This window comes from Halichondria panicea, chromosome 7 (assembly GCF_963675165.1).
Source record: "Halichondria panicea chromosome 7, odHalPani1.1, whole genome shotgun sequence".
Classification (NCBI taxonomy): Eukaryota; Metazoa; Porifera; class Demospongiae; order Suberitida; family Halichondriidae; genus Halichondria; species Halichondria panicea.
The window spans coordinates 4,918,393-4,941,853 of NC_087383.1; the positions used below are offsets into that span (position 1 = coordinate 4,918,393).

The following is a 23,461-nucleotide window of genomic DNA, read 5'->3' on the forward strand; positions in this document are numbered from 1 at the left end:
TGGACGTTATCACGTGACCGCAATGACATCAATGCACTGAACTTGTAGTGATTCGTGCACACATGTCGGACCTCCTGAGATCATAATTTCGTCCTAGCCCACGAAATTTATTATGAAGTGTACTCAGATCACGTCCAGAGGAGGTACGACACACGTACCTCGATTTAGCAATTAGCCTCTGCAATAACATTGAGCGTGGGCGGAATTATACCTCGATTATCCGCCCACGCTCAACGTTATTGCAGAGGCTAATCGCTAAATCGAGGCACGCGTGTCATACCTCCTCTGGATCATGTCCATGTTTGACTGGAGCGTACCACGGATATTCCATTTCCTTCTGATCACCCATCTTTTACTTTCACTACTATCTTGACAGTAAGTTTCAACTTCTTTTTTTTAAAGTTTTACTTTCATTCCAATAATTCCTTTACGGGGCTACAAAAAGACATGCAAGTTAATATTGCGATACTACACACCCGCTTGTAGGAGCACAAATAATAATTAATACTTCCACAACACTCTACGTGATACTCTCCTTTATAATTATATGTATTATTTTTGTGGCTTTAATTTATTTCCCCATATTTTACAATGATGTCATTCCACAAATCATAGCAGAATAACACAGATACTTGCAACATTTATGGCCTAGACTAGTGACTAGTTTTGTTGTGGTGGCTTCTACTTCTCTTCTGCTTTTTGCTCACGCTCTCTCCAGTGTTGAAAGTCAAGTTTGCTCTCACCACATAGACATCCGGTTGCTGGGTGGCTCGAAATGACTGCATTATAGGTGCATTCTTGAATATAGGCGTATAGAGCTCTGCTATTGACTAATAATCCAGTTTCTACGGTATTATAACTACTTCTACAGAAAGTTGCGTGGGATTTATTGTCTGTTTTGCTCTTACATTAAGTTGATTAACTATAAATACATGTGCTTTATGCAGATACATGTTATAGCTTTTACACTCTGAACTGACATTTATTTCTAGAGCTGTCCCTGTTGCTCAAGCGATAGGTACAGTCTTCACTGTTTCATTTTACAAATCTGACTTGTTGCATCAAACCTGTAGGTGATGCTTCATGTGTTCCATTGATCCTACAAGAACGACCAGTCAGTGTCTTAGCTGATAACTCAGAAGAAGTAGAACATTTAGTTTAATGGACGAAGGATTTAAATGAACTACTGCTGTCATAATGACATACAATGTACATGTACATGCAGTGTCATAATTAATTTTTAACGTCCACTATAGTCACAAAAATAATCTTAACGAGCTCTGCATATATGCAAGGGTCAATGTCTATTTATTATTTAAACACCATCGTTTAGCTTTGTAAGGTACACCTTAGCGCATACAAATTGTACACATTGTTGTGATTTATCAGGGTGGTCTCGTAGATAATCGTTCAAGGCAATGCTTTGAAAATGTCCTCCTCCAACCAGTATCAGGCATTTCGATCTACTGGCAATGGTTCTTTGTAGTGCTGCAATGTAGCCAGGGTTTGTGTTACTTTCTGCTGCATGATTCAAATTTGACTCCCATGTTTTATAACTCCATTCTCCATTGAATATTGTAGAAAGCGTTTTCTTTGTTTTAGCTATTAGGTCAGTTAAATTTAATCCAAAATGTGATGTAGTAGTAGCCCATGAAATGCTTCCAGAATCCCCAAAATCAAGTGTTACAAATGGTTTGCTGAATTTAGGGTCGTGTTGTTTTCCTACTGTATCACTTAATGCGATCACTTCTGTCAGACACTTGTCAACATCCATTTGGTGTGAGCCATGTAAAAATTCCACCATTCTTTCCAGTCGGAACATAATTGATAGAGCTGCCTTACCACCGAGGAATTGACGTTCGTACCATTTTGCTCGATCAACAATTTTTTGGCTGGGTTTATAAAGATTTGTTGTAGGACACTCAGAAATATTTGTGCTTTTGCTTGTCAATGGTGTATACCATCCTCCCCTCCACAAAGTAAATACCGTAGTTACTTCAATTGGCGACCAACTTCCATAAATTGCATCTCTCGCCTCTTCCTGAGAAAAGATCTTCCTCCTGGCTGCAGAGAATGGTGCTTGTACAACCTTCACGATACAGTAACCAGCTTCCATAGAAAAGCTCTGTATGTGCTTATTATGCCATCCACTTGGTGCCTTTTGTGGATCAAGACATTGGTTTGATCGTGTGTGTGTTATTTCTGGCCAAAGCACTTTTACTTGTCTTTCTTTTTCTGGTACGCTCCTAGTCGCCCATTCCATCAATACCAATACAATCTTCTTTGAAGCGTGTTCAAAGAAGTAGTCTCGAGTTGCTAGCTGTGCTAAGTTATTTTCCCTTGCCACTTTGTTGAAAAAACTAGTGTCCCACAAGTTATTTAATGTTATGTGGGAGGAATTGTTGCTTGTTCCAGTACTTGTTATGTCAGATACCAGTGCACCACTGACTATTGTTGGCTCTAGAATTATCATTGGCACACTCAGGGTACTTGCCCAACATTGCAGAGATTTTAATGCCTTTATCCCTGAACCTTGTTGACCACTGTATCGTAATACTGTCACAAATCCTTCTTTCATATCCTTTGTAATTTTGTGGGAAGTTGAAGAGTGGATGCCAGGTTGTGATGTCAAAGGATCCTGTTTGATTGACTCCATAGTTGTATCTCGGACATTTAGCCACTGATAGAATAATACGGCAGCTACTGTAGAGAATACTACTAGCAATAGAAACAACCTACGATTTCTAACTAAGCAACCCATATCGGTACATGTACGTTTAACTTGTATGTGTAGAACAACATCTAAATCGATTTGCACGACAACTGTGGAATTTGGGTGAAGCCATTCACATTTAGTTAAAGTACCAGAAACCATTCTTCTGTTATGTTCCAGCTAGATTGTTCGCTGACACATTTTTTTTTACTGCATAATTGTTAATGCTGTCATCTGTGTGCATGGTTTACATGTAAGCTGCTCAACATTCACCTATTGCTTATTTCCTTACAATCATATTAGAAGCCCACTTATTTTCAGTATCAACAGCCCAAGTCACTATCTACATGTATACCACGGGGCAAGAACAGTCAAAGTGTCTAAGTCACCTTCATAGAAAATACAGCACCCCGACGCTGATACTATATATGAGACTGAGAGTGGACAAATCGACAGCAATTGGTAGCTAGTGGCCTAAGTATCCACTTGAAATGTACAATAGCGACAATTAAGTCACTGCATAAACTGCCAATGGTTGAATATTGGGCTTTCCGCCTATCACCTTATCCAGTAAATTCCATGACCTAGACAAGATATGTATATTACTCATAAAGAGGGATGTACAGGTAATACAACTCGAGCCCGAGGGCAAGAATTGTATTCGCAGTGTACAGCACGAGGGCATGACGTAATAACTTAACTTATTGCTGATTGTGTAATAATTTAAAGGATCATTACCTAATGGATCTGCAGGATTCTACCCGACTGCATTGAGATTCGCCATGCACCAATGCACTCCAGTTTTTATAAAGCAATGCAAGCTAATAGAGTGCTGGGTGGTGCTTTACACAGCCAAAAATCCACGGGGCGTGTCATGTCCGTTCACATCCTGACACGAGTTCGTTCACAAGCCTGAAAAATTATATCTTTATTGCGTCTAAGGCAAGTTGAAGTGACATAATTTCTCCCACTAGTCCTAAGCTCGCTATAACGTGTTCGAGTTCATTTTCACTTCATATATTCTGGATACTGAGCATTATAGGCACTGGATGATATCCAACAATTCAATCGTTCTTTTGCACCTTTTCGTTCAGAATTAAACTCGTAACTCCCTCCGGCCTCTCTATGCACAATAAGTTCTGTCATAATACTTAATGGCAAGTAAAAGCTTGCTGACTGATGTGATTGTGAATGAAAAGTATGATATAATTATAGCTCAGCTATTTGCTTGTAAATGTACAAGCTCTTGTAGATCAGCAATAAGGCTTAGTGTTGCAAGGGGTACCGGTTATTATATTTGTTGATGATATTCAACCGGTTTCACAGTTGAATGACAAAAAAAAATACATTACCTACCTGTATATAATTTGGCATGAGAGAAATACTTTCACAAAGTTCAAAGGTACTGGATTTGTCCTTGAATAATTCTCCTTGAATTACCATATAGCGGGTAATTTTCAGGAGACAAAATATTCGTGGTTGCACAGTACCGTATAGCGGGTATATTTCGAGGGTATAAATTTCGCGGATGGACCATTACAAAGGATTTCGCGGATTTTATTTTCGTGGTCTGAGTTCCAGCCTTTTGGCGCATGCGCACATCAACATGCAGCTGTACCTCCACACCGTTAGCCTTGAATCCAGGCCTAGCCTATATAATAAATCGGTGAGGCACTACGTCCTCCACCTCTAGCAGAACGTTTGCTGTGCAGGCCATGGTCAACAGATACAGTAGACGTAGAGCAAGCTAGCTAGCTGGCTATACCAGCGTCCTTGTCTTTGATTCCTTTTTCTTTCCTCTTATTGTCGATAGGTGTGGTCAATAATACTGAACACGCCTACTATTCAATAAAGAGATAAATTTTCGCGGTACAGGCTCAATCCGCGAACATTTATACCCTCAAAATATACCCGCTATACGGTATTTAGTCATTTTGTGGATATTATATTCGTGGTTGCTTGCACTGCAGGTAAAGGTAGGCAAGGTCGCTTCATTCGTGGATAAAATATTCGTGGTCAGACCTTCAACCACGAAAACCCGAATATTTTGCCCCACGAAAATTACCCTCTATACGTTAATTAGATTTTTAGTGAAATAGAATGAACATGTATTACAATGTATGTGCTTGACTCAAAAGGTAGAGTGCGAATTGGAGAATAGCTCAAACAGAAACTAGATGTCTTATAATAATGATTACAAATGGGTGATAACAAACACTGATTGCCCATACTGATAGTTTAACGCCATAATTGATAGAAATCACGTCATAGGTACAAGCAGTGTTAATTTTGTGACTATACAGGACCAAAGCTAATAACGTAAAAATTCCTTATCTCCAGCAGGGTTGTCACAATTGTTGGTCTCACATACAGAACTAGAGGTGTTCAGGTGGGTTGAGGGAATGTTGCAAGGTATAAAGGTACTCATGCAACTAGTGGATGTAGGAAATAGCACAGCACATGATTTGATCTTGGGGGAAGATAAAAATTATAGAGAATTGCCTTCATGGTACATACAATGTAGAAGAGGTTACTAGAGCCATAGATAGGGATTGGAACGGAAGTAATGTTTTACAATGAAGTCTACGTACAGTGCATCAAATCTAGAGAGTAGATTACCACAAATGTGTGAGTATTGTACCTATTAGTCTTTAATTCTTACCAATTAATCTTTAAGTATTACCCATTAGTCTCAAAATCATCAACGAGAATTATACTGCAACATCACAGACGCTTCTATATAATCTTCTAAAGAAATATTATTGGTGAAAGAAATCTTAGAAAAAAGTCAACTGATCTAGTAGTACTATACTAGCACCTTCCATACGTATATACTCAGTCTAATAGGTACAATGCATGAGACTTGGAGACTAGACTAATAGGCAACATTTTGAGCATAATTGGGCAAGGCCTAATCATATCCTCCTGAATGTGGTACATGTATTGTTGTGAACAATACAATAGGATCTACCACTAATTTCACTTTGGATGTATGTAGCCCACAATAGTTGTCCCCTTAGCCCAAGGGGGCAACTAACAGCATGCCACAAAAATCATTTGAACCATACCTTATTAGGAATTGTGTTTCATGAGCCAGAGAGACCTGAACTAGTCTCGAATACCGCCTCTACAATAATTATAGATCGAGGCGGATATTCGAGTGAACTACATGCATTTTAAGAAAATCTTAGAATCTAAAAATTACACAGAGTAAGTGTCTAATTCTGATAAGAAAATTTTGTCCAGAAATACTTTAGCCGGAGTTAAATTGATGTGACATACATTCTTTTACAATCACCCCATTTTCACCTAAAAATTTAATTATTTCCCACTACAACAACTTTTGGGGAAATATTTTTGAATAATGTGTAGTTTATTCATTCACCTATACAATGGTATCAGCACAATTTCTTAGATTTGAGTACTCGCCTATTTTGGTATTCTACTCTCGAGACTGGATGCACTGTAGTGGCTCTGGGACCATCCTTGTATCTCGTCACAACTTCCACAAAAGCCCGGGAAACTTATTGCATACATCTCAGAGCTATACTCCTATTACTGAATCACATGCCTCTGATGGTAGGTAACAAAGAAAATTTAATCTCAATTGTTGTGAAGTAGCTAGAGGTACACAGAACGCCTCTTCATACTTGTGTTCCTATATAGTACCTATGATATAGCTAAGACTGTGTAACTAAGTAGTACGCTGTGTCCCAAATGGCCTCAAGTATGAGATAAAAGAAAAACTGCTCTTGGACTTTTTACAGACAGCAAAACAATTATTCATGCCCTCATGTTGTAAAAGTAAGCTTTGATTAAAACCACGGAGATACACAGATGGTACTTCGAGGGTAATTCCGTTTCCAATCCCTCTTCTACTTCTATCTATGCTAGAGCCCTGTATGACTATGTTAGTCTGTTGAAAGATTTGTACCAGTTGAGATATTTGTACATCTCTCTACTGCTACTTTCTGTTTATGTACATGTACATGATTACACCTGCATGAGTATAACTTTATACACTCTGGCATTAATTCCCTCAACCTATATATGACGTAACATACTATATGTATTGTATTATATCCTACTGAATGTGGTACATGTATTGTTGTATAATAGGATCTACCACTATTTTCACTTTGGATGTATGTAGCCCACAATAGTTGTCCCCTTAGCCCAAGGGGGCAACACTAGGCCTTGCCCAATTATGCTCAAAATGTTGCCTATTAGTCTAGTCTCCAAGTCTCATGCATTGTACCTATTAGTCTTTAATTGTTACCAATTAATCTTTAAGTATTACCCATTAGTCTCAAAATCATCAACGAGAATTATACTGCAACATCACAGACGCTTCTATATAATCTTCTAAAGAAGTATTATTGGTGAAAGAAATCTTAGAAAAAAGTCAACTGATCTGATCTAGTCATACAGGGCTCTAGCATAGATAGAAGTAGAAGGGATTGGAAACGGAATTACCCTCGAAGTACCATAATTGGGCAAGGCCTAATCATATCCTCCTGAATGTGGTACATGTATTGTTGTGATCAATACAATAGGATCTACCACTAATTTCACTTTGGATGTATGTAGCCCACAATAGTGGTCCCCTTAGCCCAAGGGGGCAACTAACAGCATGCCACAAAAATCATTTGAACCATACCTTATTAGGAATTGTGTTTCATGAGCCAGAGAGACCTGAAAACTAGTCTCGAATACCCGCCTCTACAATAATTATAGATCGAGGCGGATATTCGAGACTAGACCTGAACTACATGCATGTACCCAATATCCATAACTTTCGTCAGGAGATTGTGGGAATGGGCTAAGAGGTTCGGCATTTCTGGCTGAACAAAGTGATCAAGTCAAGCCGAAATGAAACCCTGATATGATGGAGGTGCTATGTGGTCAGGACTGATCAAGGTTCAGGGATGCAGAACTTGTGAACCGGCCAACCAATTTATCACACATGACTGGAAGAAAAAGGAAGTGAATGGTTTCCTGTCTAATTAGGTATATAGTCTACCACAGAGACATTAATGTGGCAGTTTCCTTGTTTTTGCTGTGCAAGTTTGCAGTTGTTGTCCAAGTCCACCAAGTCTTATCAAATTCTGACACTGAACTAGATCTGGTGAGATCAGAGCTATATAAATATTTGCTATATTTGCTATAAAGTGGACTATTTTGCAACATAGCCAGATCAATTTCTTATTTATAGAACTTTAATACTACTCATTTTACATTTAATAACAGATCTACTGCTGAGTGATTCAACACAGCATGCCGATCAGTGCTGATCAGTGGAGAGTGGTGATTGGCTGCAACAATGTCAGGAGGCATCGTCAAATTGATTTGAAACAATTCTGCTTGGAAAAGATGATTTTGGGGGGAAGCAGTATACAGTTGGATCTATCCGATCTATCTCAGCTGGACGCAGTGGTGCAAGAAGTACGGAAAGATGCTGAAACAAGCCATTCTGCGACACTTAATGGTAAATTATATATACTGGTATCAGAGGAATGATTGTCATATTCCTGCCTAAGGTAACAGGAGTAAGAACTTGATGAATCCCCCTAGCTAGATCGTTAACCGCATGCGGGTTTAGCCTTGTGGCAAACGTTGCACGAGTCTCTACACGGAGTTTGACTAGTCTTTTTTCACATGCAAAAAGTGCTGGCTTGCAAGTCTAGCGTTACATGCATGCTTCGACGATTGACTGTTTTCATTATAAAGTACAAGCCATCATGAGAACGGTCAAGGCTAGCTATAGTAGCAAGGTAGCAAGCTAGCTACATGTACATGTAGGTTAGCCTTGCCATTGCTTGTTACTCGTGCTATTAATCCCATATTGCACTCTATTAATTGTAGTCTCATGAATCAGCCGCACCTCTCGGTATCCGTTTTACATGAAGTCATTGCACAATGGAATGTATTACGTCACTAGCACTAACAAAACTATAAAAATGCAACCACACCCGCTATCTCTGCTCAGCCACATCACTGCTTGCTGCTCAACCGCATGTAAAGTTTCACTATTTGCTGCCTCCTATTCAAGTCACCTGATGCTTGTGAGCAATCTCATTGGTCACATTGGAAATCCACCGTGGCCCATGAGTTCACTTAAAGAGTACTCAGACGGACACCGAGAGGTGCGGCTGATTCATAATACTACTATTAATTGTACATTAATACACTGGTAGCTGCTTTGTAGCATGCAATTAGGGTAATCTCAGTAGAGTGCAGAGGAGTTACTTGTAGAATGCATGTAGCTTCGGTTACAATTAAGCTTATAGCACACCTGTTGTTTGTGCCACTGCATGAATATCAACGTGATCGTGAATACATTTATTGCTGGTCTGATCACCCCTTTTTGAGGTTTGAGGCTGAGCGTTCACCATTTGAGGTGGTACGTTATCATTGGCACTATAATTGGTATGTGACGCTACTGCTAGGCACAGTAGATCAAGTAAGTATTATGATGATACAATTCCTCTTGGCATTAAAAAAGGGGGTGTGTCCTAAAATGTTCGGACCTTCTATCATTTTGCTACCCCTGTAAACCTACGCTATCTACGACCCTGATCAGAACAACTATAGATCCGAAGTGAATGTGCAATGAAGCACATCGATCGTATAAAAGAGATTCCTTGGTTCTGAAAAAGCACTTGTAAAAGTGATGCCTCATTTGATTGATAATACTGTAACAGCTGGTGAGTGGCTGTTGCATGCGTATGAAACTATAGATCTCTAGCATTATCTTAGCCTCGATCCCAGGCAAATTTTTTTAAATAGAACGAAGTTGAAAAATACGGCCTGGTATTGATTGTATCTGGGCGTGGCAGGAACCGGAAACCAAAGCAGAGATTCTTCACACTTCGTTTCCTGTCATATTTCCCCGTGTAAGTTTAATACCGTAATTTAGCTCCGTGTATGCTCTGAAGTAACTAAAATCTAGCCATGGATTATCTAGCTAGCTAGCTAGCTACTGCAAGTTTAAGTTGTTCAGATTAACGTACACATTGTCTGCTTCACAAAAACTTTAAAAGGCCCCACTCTCATTGCAGAACAGGCCCAGCTCTTGTCAGAAGGAAGAAACGTTTTTGCCATGGTTTTCAACATGGTATGGCAAATCTCTTGCTTTCACTCACTGCCCTTTGTGATGGACTACAAACTAGTAGGTGTAGGACCAACACTACCGGCCCTTCTTGCAAATCTCTCTGCTTCTTGTTTATTGGTTCCTAACCACGCCCAGATACACGCCCAAATACAATCAACACCAGGCCTAGTTGTCGGCCTAGCTAGAAACAACTCTGCCTGGAATCGAGACTAGCATTGTCTAGGACCACTTTTTTCAGGAGGAACTGGTCCGGAGAAACAAACGTTTCATTCCCTGACAGAAACGTTGGTGTACCAACATTTAAGTATTAGTTTATTGCCCAGCCAGGCGCTTGCAATAACTAACTTGTTGCCCAATGACGTTAAACTCTCGTCTGACTGGTCATATAAGTCGTAATAAAAGACATGTGTTTTGAAGGAATTTAGTGTTTTGAAGGAATTTAGTGTGTTTGCTGAATTCCATAGTAAATTTTTAGGTTTTCTTACCACTTCTAGTAGTAGCCTATAATAAAAGTCATAATAAAAGACATGTGTTTTGAAGGAATTTAGTGTGTTTGCTGAATTCCATAGTAAATTTTTAGGTTTTCTTACCACTTCTAGTAGTAGCCTATAAACCGGACCAAATGAGTTATTGGGTGGGATGGTGGGGAAGTCCCAAATGGATATCTCTTAAACAAGTGATAGTTAGGCCTTCTAAGCAAAATTAGCCATAGTTCCCCACAAAGCACTATTTTGCAAATCCCCAAATTGAGAAAATAATGACTAAAAGCGTCTTCATTGATCATTTATTGAGCAGCTAGTCTACAAAACAAACACATGCACAAACACACCGAGGCTAGGCATAAATGTAGACATGATAAACTGGCTATAATTATAAAAGGGAATTAGTACTAGGGAAGCATTGTCGAAGAGAAGTTGTAGTGATCGAGTTCATCACTTGTTCGACTTGCTGTTTCTATATAGGCTTAGTAGGATCCGTCTCCAGCTTATCTTATATAGGCTAGTGTCAGCTTTACTCTGTTCAGACGATTGTCATCCACACTGTTGCAAGGCTGTGAGTATTTTGTGAGCATATATATAAGCTACGGGTAGCTATCAGAATGCTATCATGATGGGCTAGAAACCTTCAATCGAACGTTCTATCTACATTTACTTCCTTCAATCCACACTTCCGTTCGTTGTGACGTCATTGTTTTACTGAGCATATAGATCTACGTTGTTATCCTGCGTTAGCCGGTATTTGGCTAATGGTTAGCGCATGCGCAAGCAGTCGATACCAGGCCCACAATGTAGCGTTATAATCATTATTTTTACTACTTGTGTTACTCGTATACAGGTTTACTGTTTATTGTTTGTGCTTTGTGCAAAAAAAAAAAAACTCTTCGAGAAATTGCGGCCTGGGATCGAGGCTAGGGCTATTTGTTTAAGAAAGAGAAAGGAGCCATACTTGACGGTACTAAGACTCAAAGCGACGGCAGAAACACGGAAGCTGCTCTCCAACAAGATGGCTAAGCCTCAACGGGTCCATGGGCGTGGTTTAGATACATTTTATCCAAGAAGAGCTTGCAACTCCATGAGGGACGTGTCGAATGGTCAACGCTTGTACCAAGGAAGCTCTTGAGCCTCTGTAGGAGTCGACGTATTGCTCAACTAGCTCTTTGACGGCTGTAAAATCCGGCATATCCTTTTCTTACGTGTGGTATATCCTATACTTTACTGTTATTCAGCACCCACAATATATACCCACGACAAGTATAAAATGGCCTGGATCTGCAGCTGCTCGTGACAGTGCATCACTTTATTTACAAAAGTAATAATGGCAATAAAGTATTAGGCTGCATACGTTTTGGCCAAGCTCTAAGGCTCCAAAAATAGCGTGCGATATCAAGAGTCCATAATACGAGAGAGAGAGTATCGAACGAAACCTTGTCTTGCATCGGAAAGCGTTTAATGACAATTTCCATGGCAATGACATATTGCTGTCTCAAGGCAAGTGGCTGCTTCAGGCGCTCAGATTAGTCAGTTAGCAAACAAGAAGTCAAGTTAATTTCTGATGCAGGGCTAAGCTACGTTCGATACTCTCTTCTCTTCTATTATGGACTCTTGGCGATATTTACAGGGTCCTGTGTATAATCGTTGTAATCATTACACCCCCCCCTCCAAATGTTCTTGTGTGTAATTATTACTTTAGTTGATTCTTGTATGAATTGTGTGCCTCGTGGTTTATCAGATAAGTCTCTAATTGCATGCACGGTATTGCACACGCATGTGTATTATACCAAACATAATTGTCCATTATACTGAATTGTTTGTACAGATTTTATCTTGGATGATTCCCTCGACGAATTATCGATGATATTGATGACTGTATGTTGTCACATATTATGTGTCGAGGTGCTTCAATGCTTCCTATCCATGGTCAAGTTGCAACTCCTTCAATTGGCTGGAGATGTGGAAACAAATCCTGGTCCTGGTAAATTAAATATGGAACTTTTATTTATCCAGGCATTGAAATCAATTTGTACAGAGACCCCTGAGTACAGGACAATGGTATCGTGCATCAAGGAGTTGACTGATACAACTGCTCGTGGTGTCTCTGGAATCAGTGATGTTTTATTCGCGAGATCGCTTATGTCAGATGAGATTCATCGAAAAATGATGGACACTTATCTAGAAGACCATAAAAAAGCTTCGATACTGATTAAAGACGTCTCTGGTCAAATCAAGTTGAATCCTGAAAAATTCCTCGTCTTTGTTGATGTCTTAAAGGAAGATGGTCCATGGACCAATGACATAGTCTCTCATGTCTTAAAAGAGTACAACAGTATAAAAGCATCAGGTGAGGTCAACCTATATAATATTTTTTACAACTTTCACTCCTCTTTCTACCATGCAATGCAGCTCCACCTCCATCACATACAAGCACACTGAGTCATAGCGCTGACGTAAGCAGCCGTGTCAGTGATGTCGATAAAATCGCCCGACTCCATCGTGTAGATCTTATCGTACTTGATCAGCAATGCACAGATTCTCGTATTCTTCCAATATCCAAGTGCATAGTTCCTTGGAACGCTTATGGCCGATACCTTGGTTTAAGTCCACAGCAAATACGTGCTATTGACACAGATCGTCTGCTCTCTTTACCGCATTCCAAAGCTGAAGAAATGCTTCTTCAATGGAAGAAAATGTGTCATGCTCAGACAGCAATGAAATGTACCTATCGCTACTTGCTTCAGGGATGCATTAGTGTAGAAGGCAATCTTCGCCTTGTAGGTGAAATATGCGATATCATTGCTGATCCCTCATGTAAGTGCAATCAAAAGTATGCGTAGCATCTGCATGACGGTCTTGTTTCATATTAAATATTTGTTGCCAACAGATGACAAAGCTGGCAGTGATCATGTTGTCCCCGGAATCTGCCCAAGCCCTTACAAACAAGCTGATAAACCACAACCTGTAAAGGCTGATGAACCAAGCCTAGAGAGAGCAAGAGAAACAGGTATTATAGGCTAAACTATAATTATAATCGTATGATATATGTACTTCCTTCTAGAACCAAAGCCATCCAAGGAGGACGAACTGCCTAACGATGTGCCAAAAGCATTCTGTGAACTACCTCCTACTACGGTAAAGACTCAGTATTCAGAGGAAAGTGATGCTCGTGCTCGTGCTCAAGTGGCTACAGGCAAACTGTGGCCAATCAATCACGGTAAAGATGTACTTCGTTTTTACATCATTAACCCAGATGATCTGGCCAGAGTTGGTCTCAATGCTGACAACATAAAGTCATGGGCTGAGAAGTGGGACCAGCACACATATAGCAATGAGATTCCAAAATTACGACCTTCTGGACATTCCAATTCGGACATCAGGATCAAAATTAGTAAGCAATTGCTCCCAATGGACTGCTATTCATTTTGTTCTGCAGATCCAAATGGTGAATCTTGGTCTGCGGTTGGAGTTGATGCTGAATTGGTTGATAAATCCAAACCTACCATGGTTCTTGGGTTTGTCAAAGGTCGTAGTGACTACAATCAACACATCGCGATCCATGAATTTGGGCATGCATTGGGCATGGAGCATGAGCACCAGAGATCAATTTTCTGGTCAGTAGCGAAGAAGTTTATTGATGTTGACAAAATGAAAAAAGATGAGAGATTAAAGAACACAGATATTCATTACTTGGAAAGTTTGCAGTGTGGTGACGGCTCTGACAAGTACGACCCTGACAGTGTCATGCACTATTGGTGAGTGGAAATTCTTTTGTTGGTCTATACAATACTTTAACTCATTACTACTTTTATTTTCAGGTTCGACAAAGAATGGCTGAAGTCGGCTGAACATAGGGATAAAAATAAAGTGAATAGTGACAGAATTTTGAGTGACGAAGAGAGGAAAGTCATTCTAGGTATCCACACGCGTGATAACATCCTTGCAGTTTGCCCGTCTCCAACAGATTTTTCCTTTTTGGCAGGGTGCTACAGGAAAAGTAAGAGCTAGTGCCTGTACTAATACACTTAGTTTTAGCCAGCAATGGACAATGCCCCATCCAAGACAGCACGTTACTATGGAGGGTACAATCTTATACACTCTGTGACTTGTATAATTATACATAATTATCATTGCTTGTTTTTTGTGTATCGATCCATAAGCAATTATGTGTGATGATTTCAATTTTGTAGAAATCGATCCGATTGGGCGTGATCAGAATGGAACATTACACCGAAGTGGAGGTATAGTTTGCTAGCCATATAGTTCCAAAATAATGGCAATGCATGACTATGATACTATTGTAGTTCTAAATAATAGTTAGACACTGTTTAGGAAGTTTCTACATGATTTAGAAGCCCAAAGGGCTGGTTGTAGTATCCCGAACGCAGTGAGGGTTCTACTAGCCCTGAGGACTTCTAAATCATGTGGAAACTTCCTAAACAGTGTCTAAGCATTTTAGATCATAGCAACCATGAGTATTTAGCCAATCAGATTTGAATGTTCTTATCGCTACATGATTTTCTAAGTGAAGTACATGATTTTCTAAGTAAGTACATGATTTTCTAAATAAGTACATGATTTTATAAGTTATAATATATAGAATACTTCCTTTAGCCAATCAAATTGCAGTATTTATGGCAAACATGATCTAAGTATCATATAAATACCTAGCCTCCTTCACCGGCCTTTGAAAGAAGGCCTGCTATCGACTGCTTGCGCATGCGCCAAATTATTGGATTTTTTCCCCGTAAATATTTCTATAATACTATAATATTGGATTTTTTCCCCGTAAATATTCCTATAATACTGGTACATCAGAGAAAATATCCTAAAAGTCATACACAGAGCTATATAGCTAGCTAGCTAGAAACAGAGCTGTGTAGATTTGTTGTACTGCTATTTTCTTCTGATAGAATCAGTAGCAGTAGTATAGTAGACTTTCACCAAAGTTAGTGTTAAATGGGCGTGGCCTGTCCATATAGGCTCTTATCAGCCGTCACTCCTTTCAGACGATCGTCATCCACACTGTTGCAGGCTGTGAGTCTTTTGTTAACATAGCAGGCTAAGGGTAGCTATCAGAGAATGCTATTCGATGGGCTAGAAACCTTCAATCGAACTTTCTATCTACTTCCTTCAATCCACTTCCTTTCGTTGTGATGTCATAGTTTTACTGAGCATAAACGATGTTATCCAAAGCCCCCAGATACCGGGGGGATATTAGCGCATGCGCAAGCAGTCGATACCAGGCCCACTTCCCTAGCGGGAAGTGCGGCCTGGGATCGAGGCTAATAAATACCACGCATATACAGGTGTAGAAAATTCACATGCTGTACCCATAAATACTCCTGCGCACACCAAACCAATGGAAAAAGGTTCGTCTAAGGCGTGTACCCTATATTACACGCAATTGATTAACTGAAACCCTGACGATAATCGACTAAGTATACAACCAGTATAGGTTGCACACATCTCTGCAGGAAAAGGCCACATCTGGTGGACAGGTAGTTTATTTCCTATAATCCCACAGGAACGATAATCAGCACTTATAACAGAAGAGCGCCTAATAAGGAAGCTTTTTGCGTACGTGCTACATAGATACTACTGCTAGAGCTGATCAGCAGTGGCGGATCTAGGGGGATCCCAGGGTGCCATGGAACCTCCCTTTCAGTCTTGCTAAGATCAGACTCTACCATATAGGCGCTAGGCATAGGCCTTCACGCTCTTGCAACACTGCACTTCATACATCTAGAGTACGTACGTGGCTGTTATTTTATCACTGACTCACGAATTCAATGTAAGTGTGTACATATCAGCAATAATAATTATGCGTTAATTTATTCCAGCCCCGTCTTCTTTTCTTATAAACTCTACTGCTTCTTGACGTTCCACTTACGCATCAAAACCTATGTAATATACTCCGGCCTGTACTGAAAAAGAAAGGGAATCCGACCAGAAAACATTGGCAATGTATAGCTAGGATTGGCCGGAGGAAACCCAAAAGTGTGGAAATAAGAAAAACCGGTAAAGTTTATGCCACCATAGATAGAAGAGGAAGAGGAATTGGTAACGGAAGTACCCTCGGGTAAAATCCGCTTTAGCGTGGTTTAATCGAGGCTGTGTCAACAAGCCAAAGATGAAGTTGGGCGTTGTCTGGCTAATGGCCTATTTTCTACACACTAGTGCATAATACGGGTATATACTGTACATGTACAAACTCAAACATTCAACATTCAGACAATACTTATAGCTTGCACAAAATGCACAGTCAATGATCATTATGTCCCATGGCCACAAATTGTCCCCTAAAATACATGACTTGTATTAGCCTCCTTCACCGGCCTTCAAGAGAAAAGAAGGCCTGCTATCGCCGTACTGCTTGCGCATGCGCAAAATTATTAGATATTTTTCCCATACAATTTCCTATAATACTGAATTTATCTGAGAAAATATCCAAAAAATCATACACAGAGTTATATAGCTTGCTAGCTATAAAGACAAAGCTGTTAGAGTTGTTGGAATAGTAGACTTTCACCAAAGTTAGTGTTAGATGGGCGTGGCCTATCCATAATTGTCAGCTTTCACTTTGTTCAGACGATTGTTATCCACACTGTTACAGGCTGTGAGTCTTTTGTTAACATAGCAGGACAAGGGTAGCTACCAGAGAATGCTATCCGATGGGCTAGAAACCTTTAAGCGAACTTTATATCTACTTCCTTCAATCCACTTCCAATCGTTGTGATGTCATTGTTTTACTGAGCATAATACGATGTCCCCCAGATACCGGGGGGATATTAGCGCATGCGCAAGCAATCGATACCAGACCCACGCTTCGAGGAAGTGCGGCCTGGGATCGAGGCTAGACTTCAGTCTTGTACCATATAGCGGGTATTTCGAGGGTATAAATTTTCGCAGATGGACCTCTACAAAGGATTTTGCGGATTTTAATTTCGTGGTCTGGGTTCCAGCCTTTTGGCGCATGCGCACATCAACATGCAGCTGTACCTCCACACCGTTAGCCTCGAATTCTGGCCTAGCCTGTATGAATCGGTGAGGCACTATGTCCTCCACCTCTAGCAGAAAGTTTGCTGTGCAGGCCATGGTCAGGGGATACCATCAGTACCAAACAATCTGGGCTATACCGGTGTCCTTGTCTTTTGATTGTTGTCGATAGGTGTGGTTAATAATACTGAACATGCCTACTATTAATAAATTTTTGTGGGTATAAATTTTCGCGGTACAGGCTCAATCCGCGAAAACCGCAAACATTTATACCCTCGAAATATACCCGCTATACGGTATATACTATTATAATTATATTCTTATGATGGTGTACTTTCTGCCAGAGAAGGTGCTTGCTATTCTTATAAGGGTGTACATTCTGCCAGGGAGGGCTTGCTATTCTTATGAGAGTGTACTTTCTAGATCTGCCATCAAGGGTGCTTGCTATTCTTATAAGGGTGTACTTACTGACAATAAGGGTGCTTAATTGCTATTCTTATAAGGGTGTACATTTTGCCAGGGAGGGCTTGCTAATCTTATGAGGGTGTACTTTCTGCCATAAAGGGTGCATAGCAATTTTTCACATTGCCGGTAGGGTGGCGATGCATGTCTGGTGTGATATTACAGTGGAACCTCTTATAACAGACTCTCTAAATAGCGGACCCCTCTGTAATAGCAACAACATGTACCAATTGCTTTTATTATCAAACTAGTGTACTTGCAACCCCAAATAGCTATTACCGGCAATGTGAAAAATTGCTATGATTGGCCAGGAACACAAACTACCAGTAAACATGACATTTTACACTTGAATGACGTTGTAACAGTATTCAATGCTCTCGTCATATTTCTTGTTTCCACGCTTTTTGGTGTTGTTCCCGGCTAATCCTAGCACATATTGTACTTACTGCCAATGAGGGTATGCGGTGCTTGCTATTCTTATAAGGGTGTACATTCTGCCAGCGAGGGCTTGCTATTCTGATTAGCAAGTGTTTTTCTGGCCGGATACGAATGCGGTGGGTACAAGGTGTTTACGTGTGTGTGAAAACCGCTAAGCCAATACCTTGATGTTGAATCATGCAGTCTAATGGCTGCACAGTTCCCAAAATGCAACAAGCGTACTGATATTCAATTTACGGTTGATTTTATGCACATCGATATCCTCTGTACAATGCACAATAATTACTGCATGGGATGGAACGTTCAGTTATACTTATCAGTACTTGTTTATATAATTATACAGATCAACAAGAAAACATACAACCACAATTAATAGTACCACCTCCTTCAACAAATCAAGCTACTGGCTTTCCCAGTCTTCAACGAGGTACTTAAAATAATTATACTTATATAAGTGTGTTGATATTATGTGTGCATTTAATCTGCTAGCTATTATATACCGTATAGTACGAAATTTTCGCTGATTTCGTGGTTAGCAATCCTACACGAAAATTAAGTCCACGAAAATTGTTAGAATTATCTGCTACAACGTACAGAGATTAAAGGCGTGGCTTCCGGTAAGCAGTCATTCGTGCAACAAAATGTTAGAGGCCATTCATAAGTTAGTGCCTCGAAAATTTTGTGCTATACGGTAGTCGTATGTTTGTATAGACAACAATTGTGATCATCAATAACTCATGTGCTTTTGCATCATTATAATTATAGATATGATAAGCAAAGGCCGTGCTAGGAGTCCCTCACTCGATCTCAACATGTCAAGCTGCCACGCTAAAATTGGCAAATCTACCGTTGCCACCGAGATTGGCAGCGTTATCAATAGAGTTTCTGATTTGGCAACTAAAATCGGAAAAACTGATGCAAGAGATCAACTGCAAGAAGTATCTCTTAATCTCGGTTCTTCTGTTACAAAAGTTGGGGTTATAGGAGCAAGTAACTCCGGGAAGAGCACAACACTAAATGCACTTATTGGGGATAAATTTCTACCTGCATCATCAGGGGGTACAACAGCACACATTCTTTGTATCAAGCATAATCCTGAATTTCTAAACGGTAAACTTTTGGATCCTGAAGAGAGGGAACTTGCAAAGGAGAGGAGAAGCATTTTTGAGGAACTTAAACGAGTTAATAAAACACAGCGTAAAAGTTCCCAGGAACTTAAACGAGTTAATAAAATACAGCGTAAAAGTTCCCAATTAAGCACCGCCAGCGATTCTGGTGCTATATTTGAATTGCAGGTTTTAATCCCTTTCTTGAGTAAACATCCTGACATCAATCTTGAGCTTTATGATACACCAGGCACTTCCGAAGGTAAACAATCCCAAATTTACCTCGATACTATACAAACTATTGAGCAAATGGAAGGTCTTCTTCTAATACTAAGCCAGGATACAGTACTGCTTGACCCAACAACTCAACTGGTCCAGAACCTACGAGAAAAATATCCACTGCTGATGGATCCAAAACAGCCAAGAATTCTAGTTCTCGTGAACAAATATGACCTATTCTTCGATGACATTGATGAAGATGAGGACAATGAGACCATAGAAGAGAAACGTCTAGATATTAGTGGAAGAACTGGGTTTCCTCTACAAAATATCGTTTTCTATAGTGCTAAACTTGCCCTCACAGCAAGAAAGTGGAGAGCTGACATTGCATCAGTTGATGAAACACAATTTGATGAAACAAAAGTTGCTGTTCGAAAATTGAAGAAAGAAGAAGTAACTGAGCTACTGAAAAAAACAGATTTAACATTTGAGCAGAAAATCAAGAAAATGAGTGATATTGCCACGAGTGGAAGTCTTATCGAAGAAGTGGAGAAATCAATCGTAAAGTCCTGTTCAATGTTTAAGCCATTAAAAGCTATAGATGACACGTTGAACATTATATGCAAGCTACTTGAGGATGTGCAGCAAGAAAGAGAAAGAAAAAGGTCCGATTCTGAAAAGCAAGAGGCGGCAGGGTGGTCAGAGGATTTGGAACAACTAAAATTAAAACTCAAGTCATTTTCAAATGACTTTTAAAAGTGACAGTTAGTTATTATTTTGTAGCTATAGTGTATAAATTATTTTTGTAGAAAGATTTCTAGCTGGATCAGTCAGAGGATTTGGAAAAACTAACGAGTGCTCTTCAAATACGTAACAATGTACATAATTATAATTATAGTGTGCATAAATAATTTTTGTATAGATTTCTAGCTGGATCAACTAAAATTTGAGTGCTATTTTTGTATAAGATTTCTAGCTACCGGTAGTAAGACAGTCATACGTTGCATAGTGCATACTGTATTACTAGAGTTTTTGAACATAAATAAAATTGCAAAACCTAAAAGTTAGTACTGGTAGTAATGACACCTGATCCCTGCCAAAACACAATAGTTAGATCGCGAAGACTCAAATTTTCTGCTGATTTGGCTCATTTGCAAAGGTGTTTTATCCGCAATGTCAAGTATTATCCCTCGTGCGGCTACGCCTCAAGGCATAATAACTTTTTACTATAAGGACCTTATTATGACATATCACTATGGGGAATGAATCTTTGTATCAAGCCATAATCCTGAATTTCCAAACGGTAAACTTTTGGATCCAGAAGAGAGGGAACTTGCAAAGGAGAAGAGAAGCATTTTTGAGGAACTTAAACGAGTTAATAAAACACAGCGTAAAATTGTCAGTATCAACAACCCAAGTCACTATCTACATGTATACCACGGGGCAAGAACAGTCAAAGTGTCTAAGTCACCTTCATAGAAAATACAGCACCCCGACGCTGATGCTATGAGACTGAGAGTGGACAAATCGACAGCAATTGGTAGTTAGTAGTGGCCTAAGTAGCCACTTGAAATGTACAATAGCGACAATTAAGTCACTGTATAAAGCTGCCAATGGTTGAATATTGGGTGTTCTGCCTATCACCTTATCCAATGACCTAGACAAGATATGTATATTACTCATGCAAGTGGGATGTACAGGTAATACAACTCGAGCCCGAGGGCAAGAGTTGTATTCGCAGTACAGCACGAGGGCATGACGTAATAACCTAACTTATTGCTGATTAATGGATCTGCAGGATTCTACCCGACTGCATTTAGATTCGCCACGCACCAATGCACTCCAGTTTATGCAAGCTAATAGAGTGCTGGGTGGTGCTTTACACATCCAAACACCCACGGGGTGTGTCATGTCCGTTCACATCCTGACACGGGTTCGTTCACAAGCCTGAAACGAACCCGTGGCTGTGTAGGTTAAATCGGTTATGCATCCTGCATGGGTAATATCAATATCATCCAAGACAAGAGTAGCTTATCTACTCTTGTCCAGGTATATTGACCACATGATATCACCCAGGCATGTGCTGTATATGTACATTGTATTTACAGCACAGTAGTACAATCCTTGCCACAATGAGCAATAACACTGCACTATGGCGTGTAATTTGAGTCAGTATTGTGCCGGTAATATTGCCAAGGCAAAAAAGTTTTACCGGTACATTTGCCGCGGCAATATTTTTACCGGGACAATTGCCGCGGCAAAACTGTTTGGCTCGGTAAATACCGGGACGATTGCCCCGGCAAAAAGCAAAATTTTGTGGATGGGTAAATACCGCGGCAAAAAGTTTACTGAGCCATTTGCCGCGGCAAAAACATTTACCGGGCCGTTTGCCGCGGCAAAAATATTTACCAGGCCAAATCTAATCATCACGTGATGTGCACCTGATCTGCCTCGTGGTATATTAAAGTTTTATGGATGTAGCTAGCTGTACGTACGTGTAGTGATCTTGTATTTACCATCTTTAGAGAGTGTTGGCAAGCTATTAATAAGTCAAGAAAGAGAGCCCCTCTGTGTAAGATAAGTTTAAGTAATTAGATAGCTCTTCTTTCAACTTGTGCATGCTATTATTTGTATATCTTTGTTTTTTAGCACTCCCACAAGAGCTGGTGATGCTATGAAGACCAGGCTGGAAATTGAAGACTTTCTGTCTGCTAAAGAGTTGTACTTCCCCATTGTTTTCCTGCCCCCCCCCATTAATCCTGATTTGGTGCACAGTTTTTGTTGTTCACTTTTATAAAACAAAGAAACAATTATGAGTATAAATCAATACACTTGTTAAACACAGCTTCCTTCGTGTCACAAAGATGAATGTTCTATTTCAGAGATACCAAGTAAACGGAGACCATGGTGGTTTGAGCTGTGCCAGTAAATGGTGGTTTGAGCTTTACAAGACTACCTTATCTAATTTAATACTCTCTGAAAGGCAGCAAATAACGAGATCACAACATCCATAACACTTGATAACAATAAAATGATGTAGATCACTGAAATTTTAATATACCACGAGGCAGATCAGGTGCACATCATGTGATGATTAGATTTGGCCTGGTAAATATTTTTGCCGCGGCAAACGGACCGGTAAATGTTTTTGCCGCGGCAAATGGCTCAGTAAACTTCTTGGAGCGGTATTTACCCATCCACAAAATTTTGCTTTTTGTCGGGGCAATTGTCCCGGTATTTACCGATCCAAACAGTTTTGCCGCGGCAATTATCCCAGTAAAAATATTGCCGCGGCAAATGTCCCGGTACAACTTTTTTGCCTCGGCAATATTACCGGCACAATACTGACTCAAATTACATGCCATACTGCACTGTCATGGGAAAACCTTACTGCTCTATGCCTTGTGACAGGAGAGTGCTAGCCTAGAAACTATGCCATAGTGGGATAATTATTATGGTACAGTGTAAGCGCATGTATTTAATATCAGCCGGTACATGTACATTAATTATAACGTAATTATAATTATATAAAATTATACATTGTACGTAGTCAATAGTTATTCATGTCAATTCATGTACAAGCAATAGTAGTGAATGTTCGTATAGAGTATGCGTGCTTTGATGTTAGTGTATAAAGTTAGTATATAGCAACCAATCTGCGTGCACGAATTACTACAAGTTCAGTGCATTTGGCCCGGACGTTATGACGTGACCGCAATGACATCAATGCACTGAACTTGTAGTGATCAATATCGGACCTCCTCCGTGGCTCAATAATTAGAATTTCGTCCTAGCCCACGAAATTTATTATGAAGTGTACTCAGATCACGTGATCCAGAGGAGGTACGACACGCATACCTCGATTTAGCAATTAGCCTCTGCAATAACATTGAGCGTGGGCGGCATTATGCCTCGATTA

General features: G+C 39.9%; 2 protein-coding genes across 2 annotated transcripts in view; one reads left to right on the top strand and one right to left on the bottom strand.

Annotated features, from left to right (window-relative positions):
* The window catches only part of LOC135338878 (NADH dehydrogenase [ubiquinone] 1 alpha subcomplex subunit 13-like), an 81,911-nt gene that overhangs the window by 23,643 nt on the left and 34,807 nt on the right, over positions 1-23,461 (bottom strand). The window lies entirely within an intron of this gene.
* LOC135338862 (uncharacterized) lies at positions 7,685-22,427 on the top strand. Its single transcript, XM_064534946.1, has 13 exons — positions 7,685-7,841; positions 7,964-8,201; positions 12,144-12,299; positions 12,354-12,665; positions 12,728-13,132; positions 13,206-13,325; positions 13,380-13,709; positions 13,755-14,073; positions 14,137-14,315; positions 14,509-14,559; positions 18,561-18,644; positions 18,983-22,114; positions 22,192-22,427. The coding sequence occupies exons 2-12, from the start codon at positions 7,991-7,993 to the stop codon at positions 20,296-20,298; spliced, it is 3,483 nt and encodes a 1,160-aa protein (XP_064391016.1). The 5' UTR covers positions 7,685-7,841; positions 7,964-7,990; the 3' UTR covers positions 20,299-22,114; positions 22,192-22,427.

Excerpts from the sequence above, each read along its gene's own strand:
- LOC135338862 (XM_064534946.1), top strand. The coding sequence starts at position 7,991 with ATGCCGATCAGTGCTGATCAGTGGAGAGTGGTGATTGGCTGCAACAAT. Across the intron at positions 12,666-12,727 it reads CAACAGTATAAAAGCATCAG|CTCCACCTCCATCACATACA; the intron begins GTGAGGTCAACC and ends CATGCAATGCAG. Across the intron at positions 13,133-13,205 it reads TATCATTGCTGATCCCTCAT|ATGACAAAGCTGGCAGTGAT; the intron begins GTAAGTGCAATC and ends TGTTGCCAACAG.